Genomic DNA, 16,967 nt, shown 5'->3' with positions numbered 1-16,967 from the left:
GCTGACAAATGGCAGCACGAAGAAGAGGAGGAAGTCCCGCCCCTCTTCTTTTACGCTCCTCGGAACGCGACCGAGCTGTTTAGAGTGTTGGGGAAAACCAAGACATTCTGAACGGCTTGTCTCGCCAGGCAGCAGTCAAACCAGTCGGGATTGTTTCTGACGACTTTAACGTCAAGTGTCCACAACAGAAGCATCGGGTGAGTTTAATTATCCGTCTTGAGATGTGACAAAACCGGCGTCGACGAGTTTAGCTGCGCTAATGCTAATTTCAAAACGGTGTCTTGGTGTCCCCTACGGTGTTGTCAGTTGGCTTGAACCAATAGTCTTTGACATTTACACTTTGATGCGGAACACTAATTGGAACATTTCTTTGTTCGCTGCGCATGGGAATGCGTTTGTCGGTCGTGTTGACAATTGCTGGTTGCATGTGACGTCATCGTGCGGACGTGCAGGCTGACAGTCGGCGATGGCGGACATGTTAACAAAGCAAACGTTTAATTTCCACGACTAAGCACTTTCGTTTCCTACAGCAGTCGACCGCGTGTACGGGTATGTTTCTTGGTATTTTATCTCCACACCACAAAACAGCCATTTCGACTATTAATGTTAATTAATTAATGTTGTGTTGCTGAATGTTGTGACTATGATGATAGTGTTATTGGTTATTTGACATTGATTAAACCGACTATGCATTAATAGTCGTGTCTACAATGCTTAAAATAATAGTAATGCCTACCAAAGTCAGCAAAATGATCAAAGTGATATTTTTCCGTGCATTATGACGTAAAGAGACGTAAAGGTCAAGCTTGTTTTCAGTGAGAGTGCAGGTTGTTATCAGCTGTGTGTGTTTACAGCTGATAAGACCACGCCTTTTGCCCTGCAGGACATGTCTGCCCCTCCCCGAGTGGCAATGACAACTGTAGCATTGCACTTTCAAACAAATATAGAATGTCCGCAAGACACAAAACACTCCACGTGAGAGCGACCACCTCCTGATCCAGGTCAGAGTGGTCAGGAGGCGTGGCAAGCTGTCAGTCCTTTGGCCGAAGTCCGCTCCTTGTGTGCGATTTAGTCAAAGTGACTACTTAATGTCCCAACCTGAAAGTGTTTTAACTTGGGGGTTTGCAGCAAGTGTTTTTGGACCTGACCTCAACTAGCATGTAGGAGTTGATTTTCTTAGCATCAGAGGTCATGTGAGCCTATTTCCGAGCGTGCTGTGTCATGTCTCCTATTTCCCACTTTCCCCCGTCCAGGATGCCTACAACGAGCAGCAAGCTGAAGCAGTGCCTGCTGGCTCAGGATCAGCTGGAGAGCGCCATCAATGCCGTGATGAAGACTGAGCAGCAGCTGAGGGAGAACGCCAGAGAGGTGAGCATTTTCACCACCTGTCTGTTGTCCTATGTTGTTTAATTCTGCATGTGCGTGATGGTAATGGTACAAAGAGATTTCAACAGTGTATTTTCGAAATACTTAAAGTTTTTCAAAATCAAGTAAAAGCAAAACTTCAAAAAAAATTTCAAAATTAAATCCTCTATGAAAAAGTTTGAAGTCTTAATTTTTCAGGTCATGTGACCCGGCCCTATTTGTTATGCTCACACTGCAGCAAGACCCAAACAGGTCAAAGTCCACATTGATTGTTTTGGTCATGTCAGGTAAGCATGGCTTGTGTGAACCAGTGGTGTGTGTTCCAGAGCTATCGTGGCGTCACGTGCCACACACACTCACCATGTTGCTGTCATGACTGTGTATGGCAGGGGTCCCAACTTTCAGCTGCAATGATTAAAAATAAAATAAAATTACAAAACATTTGTAAATTTGTTGTAAATCAATATTAATTTTGGAAATATGGGCCATTATTTTATTCAAAACTCTATACACAATCAGAAATCCCAAAGTTTTTGTTGTTTGTTGCGAGCGGTGACTTTTTCGAAGGTCTTTGATCATACCACCTTTCTCCCATGCTGTATTTTTCTTTAATCACCTGTTTGGCCCCAAATGTAGATACTCTGCATGAAGGTTGGGTTCCGTTTACAACCTGAGGTTAATTGGTGCCAGCACACTGCCTGTTACCACACGCATCAAACAGTATTGTGTCATACAAACCTGATCAGAAGCTAAAACCAATTGAAAAATTGCTAGAATATACATATGTAGGCAATTCGACTGCAGTAGGGGCGGTCAGGTCGCACATATCCGACCCACACGTCATTTAAAAAAAAAAAACTGTCATGCCGTGCATACTGAGGCTTTGATGAAGGTATGCAACGATGTAGGCAAATGCTCTTCTTGTCATCCAAAAATGATTTTTCAGAGAAGCATCTCATGGTTCCTGACTCACACGCGCTCCTCAGAACAGACACTGCTGCAAGTTCTCCACAAACAGCCATAGACAAAAGTCTTGCCCTCTTTCTTCATAATCTGCTGTGCAGGATCATAATATTGCACAAAATCCTTGAAATTGCCACACTCTGCTGTAATCTTCACTTCTGTCAACACGGAAATGCATATGACTTCACACAAGAAGTTGCATTTCTTTGGTAATATGAAGGACCATATACAAAATCGGATTTTAACAAAACGTCCGAATTGGGTGTCGAATGCTGCATTGTGAATGTAGCCTTGAATCCAAATCTTGATCCTTTGGATACTTCCGTCATTTGAGCTTCTGTCTGTCTGTAGAAACAAAGTCTAATGGTAAACAGAGCCATGTCTGATTTGAGAATAATGTTTTCATTCATTTTTTGAAATTTATTTAAAATACAATTTTCACATTTTATAGGGCTGTCAAAAACAACATGTTAACGGCGGTAACTCATTTATTTCATTAATTATGTTACATTTTTTTGCGTAATTAATGCATGTGCACCATACGCCTTGGGTCCGACGGGTTTGTGGTCATAGAACAGTGGAGCAGTGGCGTGTCCTCAGTCCCAGAGCCTGACACTGTTTTAGAACTTCATTCTGACCTTCTCACCGTGCTCTGGATGGCAGGAGGGGACAACCTAGAGGATTCATATGTTTCTTCTAAAAGACAACCTACGGTGGTGCGTGTAGCACAACTGGCCAAACCACCGCTATTGTGGTGGAGGTGGTGGTGAGGGGAAAGTGGGGATGGGGAAAAAAAATGCGGAATTGGTGAAACTTCTTGTGAAGGTGGAGTGGTGTTCAAGACCCACTGTAAATGATGATGATGATGATGATGGTTGGCTGTGTTGGGTGAGAGATGAGAGAGTAGATGAGCTAAATGGTGGAGACAGGGACCTGACCATTTATGGACATTAGGGGGGTGAATATACTCCCATCACTAACTTGGGGTCCAACTGATGGATTTTCTCTCCTTTACAGTGTGCCTGACGTATCTGGAACCATTTTCAACATACAACCATTTCAAATACTATTATCAAAACTGAATATTTTCTTTTAAAAATAATCTGGCGCCCAAAGGGTTTATTCAGATGTAGAGTTTGCTACATTTGAAATTACTATAAATGAATAAATAATTAGCATGAAATGTTCATTGATTTTATTGATAAATGAATGAAATGTTTGGTATTATTTATGCTATGATGTGGAATATACTACATTTTAAAATTGACCACACAGACACACAAGCTGAATTTGCACCAGTATCGGAGTGGTATCATCCGCATCAGCCTCGATCGCAAATGAAATCATTTCAGTTGCACGTCACTACTGCAGTTTGTATTGATTTTGTGCATTTAATTTGTTGTTGCTTTTGTCATAGTTACATAATTACATAATTCATAATGAATAACGTTTGACGTTTGTGTTTATTTCAGGTGCGCTGGCAGCTGCAGAGCTGCGTAAGCCGGCAGCAGGAGGCGCTGCGCTGCAGGGAGGTGTGGCTGCTGGGTCAGATCGACCTGCTGGAGCACGTCAAGGCTGAAACGCTGCAGCAGCAGTTGCATCGTCTTCATCGGGTGATGACCTCTCTTTTTTTGCAAACACTCCATTGCCCCTCGTCTCCAGTCTAGCACTGTCCACTCTCTAGTCCCTATTGTTTAGCAACTCTCAGAACCAATTCCCTGCTCCTGGTAAGGAATTATGCATATTCATCTGTTAATCAGCCAAAAGTATTAACACAGAACAGTTTAATTACAGTTGGACAAACAGGAAACAATGCAAAAGTCATCCAAAGGATGACTGAAATGGACAAATGAACATTTAAGCTGATGTTTAGCGGTGAACACGTTGAAGAGAGGAGGGGAGGAATGACAGGCTAGTTTTTTAGGTGTTAGACAACCAGTGTACTCTCAACTGAGACTTTACCCTTGACTTTTTACTTGTGTCGTTGCAGCTGCACGGTCAGCTAGATGTGATCTCACAGCAGCTGCAGAACGCCAACAGCAGCAGCGACCTGAGCAACCAGCTGACCACCTGCATGGACAAGTAAGAAGAAGGAGCTTTATGTTGTTTTGTATGTGGCCAGAGCCTGCTAGGTGTTGTGTAATGTTGCACATAAGTTGCCGGAATGCTTCAATGTTTAGAATTTGTGAGACCGACTGGCGTCCAAAACTGCACTAAGCCCCAACCCGACTAACCCAGATGTTCTTAGTGGATTCCTGTTTCACAACTGCACTTGGTTGGACTCCACCATGCATTTTTTTCACTTGTTTGTGTTGTCAGGTTGTCATCTCTGAGTCTGATGCCGGAGGAAACACCTGAGATGAGCTTTGACGCCGACTCGCGCTCCCTAAGGGACGCCATCACCTCATTTGGCAGCATCAGCGCACAGGTAACACACATTGTCATTCCTAATTCTGGAACGTGTGTTTGAAAAGTGTAAATGTTTTGCCTCTGAGATCTCTGTGGTATCTTACCACCTACTCTGAGCATGTGTCTGAATACAGTGTACCTTGCTAGGCCACACAAGGTGGCTCCTCCCCCTCTATTCTCTGGTTGTCCTGATAGTAGTAAATGAATAAGGAATAAAGAGACACACCCCTTTGATGGCTAAGATATGAATATACTTCACTCTCTACTGTTGCTTTGACAGCAAAATACGATTGGACGGATTCAACGGCCAACAGCTGCTTACAATAGCTTTTGCAATGACAACTGTTTGTGCAGAAAATGGAGGCCGGAGTTTTGGGTAACTGGCTGCTGGAAAGTCATCCTACTGGACATCAGGTCAGCAGAGATTCCCAGGATTGGCTGTCACCGAAGGACACGGTAAGGGAGGCGGAGTCACATACACGGCATACAGTAAGAACTGATGTTTTTGTACCACTCATTGGAAATTGTGTGTGTGTAGACTTCCTGTCCTGTCCTGGAATCTGTGGACTTTTTCAAGGCCTGGGGTCAGCTCCGAGACCTGGAAACGTGGCTGCTCCGAGACCAGAAGCCTGTCGTCCGGCAGCGCACTACCAGCTGCAGCAGCTCCTCCTTCTCCATCGAGAAGATTGACGAGTCTGACTTGTGTGACGGCCTTCAGGATGACGACCTGAACGAGTGGCTGATAACCCCGCCCGTCGACCCTGCTGAGTCCGATGCCCAGCGCTGGCGCCAGCTTTTGAAGCCTTTTTCCGAGCGCTGGTCATGCGCCGACTGGCTGGCCGGGCCGAGCCGTCAGACGGCCGACTGCTCATCCTGCTGCCAAACCACCAAAGCCTTGGAGATCGAGAACCTGGGAGAGCTCAAGTGCCTGAAGACCCCATCTCCCGCCAGCCCATCCTCACCCACAGCCGCCATTACGACCTTGCAGGCGTGGCTGCAGCAGGCGGCGCCGGTCCAGCAGACGTGTCGGGCCAACGAGCTGTGCTCCAGCTACTCTGAGTGCGTCTGCGATGAAAACTGCGGCAAAGAAGCATTGAACGCATGGCTGCTGCAGCACGGCACGCTCGACAAGAACGGCGTCCTTGTTGCCACTACTGCCCCGCCCACTACGACCAAGAACACGCTGACCAAGACCTTGAATGCCCAGCCCACTAGCAAGAATGTGCCGCCCACTTTGCAGCATAGACAACAGGAAGAGAAGGTAGACTTGCATGTGATGATGATAACGGAGAGTAGATTCACTGGGTCTTGCTGACAGAACAAAATGGTGTCTTCACAGGTTCAGGCCATCCTGGAGGTGTGGCTTCACCCCTCCAACGCCCCCTGCAGAGGTTCTAACCTCCTCGGCCCCACTTTGTTTCAAAGACCTCTGGATCCAGAGCACTGGGTGCTTCCAAAGAACTCATCCAGTCCTGAAGTGACTTCAGCATCGGAGCAGGACAACAAATGGCTGCTAAAGAAGAAATCTCAGGTAGCCGATTTGAAAGACAGCAATTTGCAAATGAGACTGGTCTGACCGCTTGTCTTCTCCCACAGGAGAATGTGGCTCTGCCATCCGTCTGTGACTTGTTCTCCTGCATGAAAGTGGGCAGCGACAAAGAAAAATGGCTCCACAGGGCTCCGATTCAGGTAAGCGACAACAAGGACAAGGTTAATGGGACTTGTTAGCAGCCATGCTAAGTTAGCTGTCTCTTTCTCGTCTTCCAGATGTGACCACAAAGATGAGCTTTCCTTTGGCCTGTGTCACTTTATTGCTGCTTAGCGCACACAAGTTTCTTCAATCCTGCAGCCTTCTTTCCTGTGGTATTCAGCATTTGCTTCCTGCAAAGGTTCTTCAACTTCTGTGAAGTGCCCGAGTCAAACAGGAAGTGAACTTTTTAAATGTGCGCTGTGATCACTCCGTCAAGAATGAATAGTTGTGAATCTCCTGATCCACCATGGACACCATGGACTATATACAGGGTGGGTGGTGCTAGCAAGGGGCTGGGCAAAGTTCAACTTATTTTAACTCAAATATTTCTATGAAGCATATATTTTTTTGCATTTACATTGAACATTTATTCTGCCCCATTGAGGGTAATACTTCTCAAATTTTCTTTACTCTGCTACAGAGATGTACATGCTTCTGGATGACTTTTAATCCCATTATTTTATTTTAAAATTAACGTTTTTGTTTTAAGTTTGCTCTCTTCCAAGACAAGGATGAAAGCTCCACCAATGATTTTGACTGCGCAATGATGTCATCCATGGGCTTTTGTTATGATTCTCCACACTAATAAAACATGTTGACATCAGCTGTGTGTGAGTGACGTCACTAGTCACATGGCGACTTTGTATTTGAAGAGGAGTAGGCGGCACCGTCTGTGCAAGAAGACTAGATTGTATATGGATATTTATATAATATTGTTGAGTAATTACGCGTACATTAGTGAAGTGATAAACTTGCAGGACGTGGATCTGAATTGCAGCATCAATTTTCCTCCACTGTCTCAACGACACTGATTTGTCCCTTTTGCGTTATCCGTCAGAACAAAGCTTCGCGATAGTTCGTGTCAGTCGCCAGCCAATCAAAAGCGATGTTCGAGCAGCCCGTTGCAGCTTCTGCACCAATCAGAGGCGTCGTACCACTGCGTACGCGCCGCGGCGTCTGTCCCGCCCCCGCCGTGGTGCTGCAGCGGTGACTGGATCCTACGCTTCGGTTGATGTGGTCCAGCTTCGGCAGTCCAGCGACTCTAGTCGTTCCCGATCAGGATCGAAACAGGAGACGCGGTACCGTTCCGGATTAAGCTGTAAGATTCCAAATGAATTCCTTAATTGGCCAATGATGGCTGTGGAAGTTCTGACCGCGAACAGAAAGACGAGCGTAGCATTAGTTGGTGATCTAAAGAAGTTTCTGCAGTAACCAAATGTATCCTTTATCCTGCTTCCGTTTTCCTCGATGGAGGCATCCGATGAGTTGTGTGATTGGCTGGAGATACGCTTTATGATCTTCACGTTGACACAGTTTCATATATGTCAGGTTAATGACGCATACATGTACAGTACATTATTTCTTCTCCCTGCCCTGTCTACTTACCTTCACTTTGAGGCGGGACATCTCCAGCCAATCATAGAGCGCGTTATATGGCATGCTAATTTACATAGTTTTACCATGTCCAAACTGTCAATAGCAGGCGAAAACATAGCATGTTTACTAATCAATATAAGTCATCCCTTGCTACTAAAACAATCGTACTCCTTCATATTATATGACAAATATTCATATTTGAATGTTATTGCATTTATGTATGCTGTTTGGTGACAACGAACTATTTTGTGTGTGTTTCGGGTTTTACTTTGAAGGAGCACCCAGGGCACTTCCGCTGCTCCTAACCATTTAATCCTTTCCCACAATGCTTTGTGTCCACGTCCTCTTCTTCCTGTTTATTGTGACCGTCTCCGCCGGCAACATTTAACGTTCCTATTTGACGTTTTCCAGCTCGGTGAGTTCCTAAAACGCCAAAGCCTTTGTCAGCATTTTCGCTGTCTGCGCTTGGCGGCATTTTGGCCCACTTTACGAGCGAAGGTGGGGGGGAGGAATGCCCCCGCTGCTTCCTCGTCACTGCCGCCGAGCCCAGCAGCCGAGCCCCGGAACTTCATTCTGAAAATGATGTTTTAATGCCCCTCTCTCTTTGAACGACTCCAGATACACACCGGCCACATTTTAATATGTCTTGTGAATTTTGGCGCTTTGCTGCAATATTCGGCGGTGTTTTGCATCTTATATATGTTAGAAATAAGAAAGCTTTAATCATGGATGCACTGCTAGGCGCCTGTCGGTTTTAATCGTGACATCACCATCAGCCATTACATTGAATGCTATGATTCCGATTGATGCTTGATTCTCACTGTCATTTGTATTTATTTTGGCCCACTGCAGTCCAAAAAGAGCGATAGGAATGAAATGTGTGAGGTAGAGGCCCACACGCTAAAGAAGGGCTCTCAGAGACGGATAGTGCTTAAAACGTCCATCATTTGATTGGAGTCCGTTTCAAGTGTCCAATGTTTGCTGCAGCGGCACTCGGTTGTTTATGATGATCGAATTCAAATTAGTTTATTTGTGTCGATACGATATTTTATTGCATACAAGTAATTATTATCCCAAACCTGCTAAGGAAATCATAAATGTCACATTTGTCGCAAAATGGTTAAAACCCAAATGCATATTCTCTTAGTAATCACAGTATTGATTGGCTTAGTCCATCTGCCGACATCACTTCCTGTCCCCGCCCACTTCCAGCTTCAGGATGGAGGACTCCGAGGCGGAGCTGACGGTGTCGGAGGCGGATGCCCTGGGAGCGGACTTCATCACGGTGGAGTTGGACACGCAGCCCATCGAGTATGTGGTCAAATGGGCGGACGTGGGCTCCAAGTTCACCATCTCGTGTGTCAAGAAGGACTCGGACGACCCGGAGCTGAGCGGCGAGCAGCTTAAGATCGAAACGGACGAGGCCTTCTTTGCGCCGTACGAGGAGGTGTACCCCTGCGAGGTGATGGAGCAGAGCGTGGAGATAAAGATGGACTCTGACGAGGAGGACCACGAGGTTCTGGTGGAAGCGGGGAGCAGCCAGCTGGACGGCGAGGCCGACTCGGACCAGGCCCAGTTTGAGCCGGACGAGAGGCAGTACCGCTGCAGCTACTGCGGGAAGTGCTACAGCCACGCCTCCAGCCTCTACCGCCACCAGCAGACGCACGTCGCCAAGACGGCCAACCTCGTGCCGTCCGCTAAGCGCGCTTTGGAGCCCGCTCACCAGGATGCTCGATACACCTGCCAACACTGCGGCATGAGCTTCAAGGGCAGCAGGTGGGTTCCTGGGGGTGGAGTCTCATCATCTCGCTCATCAGCGGCAGGAAGTGAACATGTGTGTGTTACAGGATGCTGGGGAGTCACTTGCGGCTGCACGGAAAGAGGCGGATCCACCCGTGCAACATCTGTGGCAAGGAGTTCAACCACAGCTCCAGCCTCTCTCGCCACCGTCTGGTCCACAAGAAGGGAAAGGTCCTCCCCAAGGATTCCGGCCTCGCTCACAACACGCCCTCCGTGCACCGTTCGCTAAAGATGGGCGGCAAGAACAAGAAAGCCAAGCGGCAGAGGCAACCGTCGGCTATGGTGCAGGTGGCGGGCAGCGACAAGTTCTACGCCTGCCCGCAGTGCGACATGAGTTTCCGCACGTCCACGCAGCTGTCCAAACATCAGGTGACGCACGTGAAGGAGCTGCTGGACAACTACACGCCCGGCAAGGAGAACCTGGCCGAGACCTCGTCTGACCTCAAGATCCGCCTCAAGCTCTGCTCCCGCGACAAGCCCAACTTTTACACGCTCTGCAAGAAGAACCGGCGCCGCCGCGGAGGGCGGGTGGGCAAGCGGGGGCCCGCCCCCTCGGAGGAGGACGCGGGCGGGGCCGAGCGCCATGGCTGCAGCCAGTGTGGGAAGCACTTCAGCCACGCCTCTGGTCTGGCGCGACATCTGCAGAGCCACCGGGGGGCGGATGGCATGGAGCGGGGGAAGGCCCGTCTTCCCGGCGCCAAGACCAAGACCTTCACGTGCACCACCTGCAACAAGACCTTCATGCACTCGTCCAGCTTCTCCCGCCACAAGAAGGCACACCTGGACGCCGCCATTGCCGCTGCCATCGCGGAGAGGGGCGTCTTAGATGAGACGGCGCCGCTCGAAACCGACTCTGAGTGACGTCACATGACTGGTGGTGGTGCTGAGTCCAGGGGGCGGGGCCTGCTTGGGGACAAGGTGCTTTGTGGTCTGGTGTAAAATACGGTCAGAAGTGACGGCGGCCCGCCCCCCACCCTCAGCCACACTCCATTTCCCATCGGCCAACAGGAAGTGGAACATTCCCCAGCGGCGTGGTATCGACTTGTTTCTTCAGCCATCAAGTTGCGCTAAAAGCACTTCACGTCGGAACCTTTATCTCCAAATGTTTAATGTTTCCGCCCACTTCCTTCCCAAGTTATTTGATTGGCTGTTTCTGTTTGCATGAGGTCTCCAACCTGCAGCGGCCATCTTTTGTAGTTTCTGACCCCCGGGGACGTTTGGGATGTTGTTGTCATATTCGAAATATACAAACGATGTTGAAAACATCACCGGCGAGGAAGGAGCCCCTCCTTGTTACCGTAGCAACACGTTTATTCCAAGTTCATCATTCAGTTCCACTCATCGGTGGCGTGAAAACTGCTGGTTGGAGCGTGGCGTGTTGATGCTCGACTTGAACTATCTGACAAAGTTTGTATCAAAAAACTGTTAAAAAAAAAAAGAAGCTTGTGTCGTTCCCCTTTAGCCTCCATGTTGTATTGCATCAGTCTCGTGTTTGCTCATTAGCGCAAAGCAGTTTGACGTGTTTTTGTAATAAATTGTGAAAACAAGGCCTCGTTATGTTTTTTTGGAACCATACATGTTTTCAGTTGGATTTGTTCTTTTTTTGGACTGAAATCCTGTTTTAAAAATGCACTAAATGGTAAGTTAAAATCACACATTTAATTAGCAACATTTCATATATATGTTTATATAACATATTAATCAGCTGTTTGATGTTTCATATGGAGGAACACGAAAGGAAGAACACTGCCCTCTGGTGGCCACGCTGCTCCGGTGCATGAGCTGCTTTGTAGGCCGCGGGCGGGGCTTATCCGAGCTGACTAATTGGGGCGGGAAGTGGCCTGTCAATCAAAGGACCTTCACGGTGTCGCGTATTTGTTGTCTCTTTATTAGGAACATTTTTCCTGAATAAAATATATTTTCAGGATTACTAACATTTACGACACATCTACATCGTCATTTTACACGGCAAACAGCGTCAATCTCTTCTTCTCCAGCCAGGTAGGCAGTGACGGTGACACACTGTAACATGCAACACTTTTATTTGGATTTTTAACTAATAGCTCTGAGCGACAATGAGATCATTTCTAACAATAAAACATCTACAAATGAACACAGTCGCCCCTTTTCCACTGCAGGAACTTTCCTATTTATGCTGGTGTACACCACCCCACCCAGTTCCCACCAAAACAAAGACTATCCGTGTAAAAAGGTTCCCCCTAACAGTTTCGATGTTTCTACTCAGCCGCCATTTTTTGTGTTTGGTTTACCAGGAAGAGTCCCTGGGAAAGGGGCTTTAGTGTGTGTGTGTTTGTGTGTGTGTGTGTGTGTGTACTGCTTTGGCTTACAAGTAAAAAAAACTTTCATGTTAGCTTATTGTAAGAGAAGAATCTTGATGATGTGTTTATTTACAGAGTGTGTGTGTGTGTGCGTGCTAGCAGCTCTCTGCCAGTGGTTGGGGCCTTCAGGTGGCCTCCTCCCCGCCTTCCCCCACGTTGTTGGACTTGCCCGCAGTCTTGACCTTAGCCAGAAGATCCATCAACGTCTCCTTAACGCCTTTCTCCAGAAGCCAGCCTTCGCTCTCGCACTCGGGGTTGTCCGGGTCTGCCATGGTTTCCAGAGCCGTGCTAAGGTACTTCAAGCCCGCCATGTCTAACGACTGCAACACACACACACACACACACACACGGAAAGTTGAGTTTGGTTTCCATCATCACACTTCCTGCAGCCTTCCTAAACCAGGGACAACCAAAGTGAGGCACATTCTAAAAATAGAATTTAACAAGAACACTTCAATAAACAACAGCAAAAATGGAAAATAAAATATAAATATATAAATATATTAAATACCATCCTGCACCTTCCCAAGGTGCACGAGCCAATTAGGCACTGACAGGAACTTATTATCAGCCCTAACTTTAAAAACCAAGGAAAGGTATTTGACCAATCGGAGCCTATCTGACAGCAGGGGGCGGAGCTTGAGCTCAAGTCAAACAGATGTGAGCCGATTGAGTTCAGGATGCGACTCTTAAATCCGCCTCTGTCATCATGGCTTGTTGTTTTGACCCACATTGGCGCCAAACGCAGCAAGGCTGATCTTCCCAGAATGCAACTCGGTGCGGGAAGTCGGATTAACCCTTCTAGAATAGTCTCTGATCCTCAGTGAGCTTCCTTAGAAGCTTCTGTTTTCATCGGCTTCTACGTTTTCCCTGTCCGCACCCAGGAAGCCTTTCTAAATCACAATGATGACTTCCTTTTTTGTGCCGAGTTGTAAAGAAGTGCTCAGAAAAATGAATCATTTTGTAAATAACTACATTACAATTTATGAAAATGCCTATCAATTTTGGCCATTATTTCACAGGAAAAATAATGAAGGTGTTTCTTTTACTCTGATGTCACGTGGGGGTCAAAGTTGGGCGCACGCCATCACGTCTCTCACGCTAGTGGCTTCCATTCGTGATGTGCGATGCCGATTCGATGCCGATCCGATACCGACACTTTGTGTGATATGTCCATAAGGAATAAGGAATCATAGCATAAAGAAGACAAGACGTTTGCTTCATTTATCCATCAGGTCAATGATTTGACTATTATTATTATGATTATAATTATTTAAAAGAAATGATTACATTCAATGATGATTTATTTGAAACCCTGAAGGGGTGATTTACAATATACAAGAGAAAAAAAAAACGGCTGCACGGCGGACGAGTGGTTAATACGCAGACCTCACAGGGTTCAATTCCACTCTCGGCCATCTCTGTGTGGAATTTGCATGTTCTGCCCATGCATGCGTGGGTTTTCTCCGGGTACTCCAGTTTCCTCCCACGTTCCAAAAACATGCTAGGTTAATTAGCGACTCCAAATTGTCCATAGGTATGAATGTGAGTGTGAATGGTTGTTTGTCTATATGTGCCCTGTGATTGGCTGGCCACCAGTCCAGGGTGTACCCCGCCTCTCACCCGAAGACAGCTGGGATAGGCTCCAGCACCCCCACCCAGTGACCCTCGTGAGGAAAAACAGTAGAAAATGAATGAATGAATGAAAGAGAAAAAAACAGGACAAAATCATATCAAATAGTATATAATATATAATGATGACAATAGTCATTTAAACAAAGCAAGTCAATTACTACAATTAGTGAATCATTAAGTATTCCAGAATGAAGACATTATTGCAAATGACTGAAGCATCTAAAGTATCAATATTTTTATTTGAGGATCAATTTTAAAACACAAAGAGCCGGTATCAGAAGTATGGATATTTCCGTATCACTAACACTAGACTATCCACTATCACACATGAAGAAATGACAACAGCTGTATGACGCATGTATGCTTTGTGCTGATTGGCCGAGGCCTCTTACCTCCAGGATGATGGTGGTGATGATGAGCACGCCGATGGAAGTCATCAGGCCGCTGAAGTAGGAGAAGAGGGACTCGCGGCAGCCCCTCGTCCAGATGTTGAGCTCCTCGGTGCGGTGGTCGTAGTCGTAGTGGGCGGAGTTATTGGTCAGGTGATGCTGTATGCAGGGCCGAGGCGAACCGGGATTACAGCAGCTGAACGGGACGCTGTCCATGAGGAACTTCCCTTCCACGTTGCTGAGGACACGACTGCCAGGCGAGAAGACAACCAGGACGTCAACGCGAGTTCAAATCTGACCGCACGCCATCTTTTTATGACTGGCGAGACAATTCTGCATCATCATAATATCATATCTTCACATGAGACACGGCAATGAGATTCCAACAGAGAGTGGAAATGAGATTGAGACGACATGAGACTCCAACAGAGAGCTGAAATGACATTGAGACAACATGAGATTCCAAGTAAGAGTTGAATGACATTGAGACAACATGAGACTTCAAGTGAGAGTTGAAATTGGATTGAGACTTGTTATGAGATACCAAATAAGAGCTGAATGAGATTGAAATGACATGAGACTCCAACACAGAGCGGAAATGAGATTGTGACTTGACATGGGATTCCAAATGAGAGCTGAATGAGATTGAGACGACATGAGATTGCAACAGAGAGCGGAAATGAGACTGAGACTTGACATGAGATACCAAGCGAGAGCTGAATGAGATTGCAATGACATGAGACTTTGAGTGAGAGTTGAAATGAGATTGAGACTTGATATGAGATTCCAAGTGAAAACTGAATGAGATTGAGATGACATGAGACTCCAAGTGAGAGCTGAAATCAGGTTGATATGACATGAGATTCCAAGTGAGAGCTGAAATGAGACTGAGAAGTGGCATGAGATTCCAAGTGACAGTTGAATGACATTGAGACAACATGAGACTTCAAATCAGAGTTGAAATGAGATTGAGACTTGTTATGAGATACCAAGTGAGAGCTGAAATGAGATTGAGACTTGACATGAGACTCCAAGTGAGAGCTGAAATGAGATTGAGACTTGACATGAGACTCCAAGTGCGAGATGAAATGAGATTGAGACTTGACATGAGATCTGAATGAGATTTGACATGAGGCTCAAATTGAGAGCTGAAATGAGATTGAGACTTGACATGAGATCTGAATGAGATTTGAATGAGATTTGACATGAGGCTCAAATTGAGAGCTGAAATGAGATTGAGACTTGACATGAGATCTGAATGAGATATTGAGTGAGATTTGACATGAGGCTCGAATTGAGAGCTGAATTAGATATTGAATGAGGTTTGACATGAGGCTCGAATTGTGAGCTGAATGAGATATTGAATGAGATTTGACATGAGGCTCGAATTGAGAGCTGAATGAGATATTGAATGAGATTTGACATGAGGCTACAATTGAGAGCTGAATGAGATATTGAATGAGATTTGACATGAGGCTGGAATTGAGAGCCGAATGAGATTGAGACCACAACTGGAGCTTAATGAGATAGACTTGAAAACAGGCTGGAAGTGAGAGTTGAGACAGCGAATTGACATGAGACAACATGACAACATGAGCCTTAACTTGAGACTTGAGGCGGGCTTTGGAATGAGACTGAAATACCATGAGGTGCAAGATGAGAGCCGAGGAGCGTGAGGGTGAGTTCAGACGTCACTGACCTTGTCATGTCAGGAAAGATCACATCGTGCGAGATTAGAGACTTAGGAGAACTTTCACCCTCCTAATTCCTTCCTCATCCTCTGCTGACCTCATTCTCATTAGCTCTCTCGTGTATCCTCGCGTGCTCAGAGCTCAAGCAAGATGAGAAATAGTCATGAGCTCATTTGCATCATGCGCCACGGTAACGTAGCATGACAACACATCACATTTGTGTCCCCTCTAGATCCTCGTCCTACCAGGACGGAGATTTCTCTACTCTAGCGTGTCAAAAATCTATGAGGATGCTGAGACTCACTCTTTGATCTCGTCGTTGCTCATGTCCAGGTAGCGGTTGCTGATCCACTGGACCTCAAACCAGTCCCTGAAGTTGTTGTTCCCGCAGCAGCGGAACTCAATCTGCGTCAAGTCCAGAGTTCTTTTCATGAAGCAGCGCCCCGGCGTGTCGGTGTCCTTGTAGAAGCGGATGCTGTTCTTCAGACCTTCGGACAGCGTCAGGTAGACGGCGAACTGCATGAGGAAGCAGAGCAGCGCCACCAGAAGCAGCAGGACGTTGAAGCCGCAGCAGAGCAGCAGAAAGTTTTTGAGCATGGGCTTCCACTTGGAGAACTTGAGCGGGTCTAGGGAGTCGTGGCACACTTTGCCTCCGAAGGCGTTGAGGCCGCAGGCCAGCAGCCCCACCAGGATGAGCAGGTTGGGCACCAGGTGGCTCTCGCTCTCGTCCATCAACTCGCTTCTCTTGCGCAGCTCCACCTTGAAGAAGATGCCGAGGCTGAAGATGAGGATGCCCACGATGACCGAGAACCAGTAGAGCATCCATAGACCCTGGGCCAGCTTCACCCGCTTCTGCAGGTTGAACTTCACCGGCATAAACGGCATCTTCACGGCAGCACGATCCAAACGCGGGAACACAGAAGGCTTCCTCGAGAACCTCGGCGACGTCACAAGAGCTTCACAATGGGATCCGGGTGGAAGCGGCTAAAGCAACTCCAGCTTTTAGATCCATGGCGCCACACTGCATGTCAGGACAGTCCATGCTGGCCGGGGCCTCGCTGGGCTCCCATGGCATCCGCAGCTCCCAAACTTTCCCCAAAGCCTTCCGACTCCTTCCAGGGCGCTGGATGCGATTCCAATGGGAGCCCAAACTTGTCATGGCAAGCTGATAAGCCTGATCCAGTTAACACAGATCAGCTGATCACCGCTAATCAGACTTAGCTCTAATTGGCTTCGTGGAGGGGAGGGG

The 16,967-nt window shown here is 46.9% G+C and overlaps 3 protein-coding genes across 5 annotated transcripts; 2 read left to right on the top strand and 1 right to left on the bottom strand.

Moving 5' to 3' along the window:
* The first annotated feature begins 32 nt into the window (after positions 1-32).
* On the top strand, positions 33-7,091 carry ncoa4 (nuclear receptor coactivator 4). Of its 2 annotated transcripts, none has more exons than XM_058064748.2 (10): positions 33-197; positions 1,254-1,368; positions 3,801-3,941; positions 4,319-4,410; positions 4,648-4,756; positions 5,092-5,193; positions 5,276-5,998; positions 6,077-6,268; positions 6,334-6,426; positions 6,505-7,091. In XM_058064748.2, exons 2-10 carry the CDS (start codon positions 1,255-1,257, stop codon positions 6,508-6,510), a joined length of 1,572 nt encoding a protein of 523 aa, XP_057920731.2. In that variant the 5' UTR covers positions 33-197; position 1,254; the 3' UTR covers positions 6,511-7,091. The 2 variants fall into 2 exon arrangements, with proteins under 2 accessions (XP_057920731.2, XP_057920728.2); XM_058064745.2 differs by lacking the exon at positions 33-197 and adding an exon at positions 1,084-1,160.
* Positions 7,092-7,413: 322 nt separating this feature from the next.
* On the top strand, positions 7,414-11,211 carry LOC131119628 (uncharacterized). Of its 2 annotated transcripts, none has more exons than XM_058064755.2 (3): positions 7,414-7,586; positions 9,077-9,640; positions 9,712-11,211. In XM_058064755.2, the coding sequence occupies exons 2-3, from the start codon at positions 9,084-9,086 to the stop codon at positions 10,523-10,525; spliced, it is 1,371 nt and encodes a 456-aa protein (XP_057920738.2). In that variant the 5' UTR covers positions 7,414-7,586; positions 9,077-9,083; the 3' UTR covers positions 10,526-11,211. The 2 variants fall into 2 exon arrangements, with proteins under 2 accessions (XP_057920738.2, XP_057920737.2); XM_058064754.2 differs by lacking the exon at positions 7,414-7,586 and adding an exon at positions 8,119-8,279.
* Positions 11,212-11,536: 325 nt separating this feature from the next.
* On the bottom strand, positions 11,537-16,870 carry prph2b (peripherin 2b (retinal degeneration, slow)). The gene is made up of 3 exons (XM_058064760.2): positions 16,023-16,870; positions 14,031-14,277; positions 11,537-12,323 (listed from the first exon to the last, which is right to left on the bottom strand). The coding sequence occupies exons 1-3, from the start codon at positions 16,601-16,603 to the stop codon at positions 12,129-12,131; spliced, it is 1,023 nt and encodes a 340-aa protein (XP_057920743.2). The 5' UTR covers positions 16,604-16,870; the 3' UTR covers positions 11,537-12,128.
* Positions 16,871-16,967: the final 97 nt, after the last annotated feature.

This window comes from Doryrhamphus excisus, linkage group LG10, assembly GCF_037039965.1.
Source record: "Doryrhamphus excisus strain RoL-2023G ecotype Guam linkage group LG10, RoL_Dexc_Guam_v1.1, whole genome shotgun sequence".
In the NCBI taxonomy this organism is placed as follows: Eukaryota; Metazoa; Chordata; class Actinopteri; order Syngnathiformes; family Syngnathidae; genus Doryrhamphus; species Doryrhamphus excisus.
The sequence above is the reverse complement of the archived record's forward strand: the minus strand, read 5'-3'. Positions and strand labels throughout refer to the sequence as shown.

Excerpts from the sequence above, each read along its gene's own strand:
- ncoa4 (XM_058064745.2), top strand. Across the intron at positions 3,942-4,318 it reads AGTTGCATCGTCTTCATCGG|CTGCACGGTCAGCTAGATGT; the intron begins GTGATGACCTCT and ends GTGTCGTTGCAG. Across the intron at positions 5,999-6,076 it reads ATAGACAACAGGAAGAGAAG|GTTCAGGCCATCCTGGAGGT; the intron begins GTAGACTTGCAT and ends GTGTCTTCACAG.
- LOC131119628 (XM_058064755.2), top strand. The coding sequence starts at position 9,084 with ATGGAGGACTCCGAGGCGGAGCTGACGGTGTCGGAGGCGGATGCCCTG. Across the intron at positions 9,641-9,711 it reads ATGAGCTTCAAGGGCAGCAG|GATGCTGGGGAGTCACTTGC; the intron begins GTGGGTTCCTGG and ends TGTGTGTTACAG.
- prph2b (XM_058064760.2), bottom strand. The coding sequence starts at position 16,603 with ATGCCGTTTATGCCGGTGAAGTTCAACCTGCAGAAGCGGGTGAAGCTG. Across the intron at positions 14,278-16,022 it reads AGCAACGACGAGATCAAAGA|TCGTGTCCTCAGCAACGTGG; the intron begins GTGAGTCTCAGC and ends CTCGCCTGGCAG. Across the intron at positions 12,324-14,030 it reads TCACCACCATCATCCTGGAG|TCGTTAGACATGGCGGGCTT; the intron begins GTAAGAGGCCTC and ends TGTGTGTTGCAG.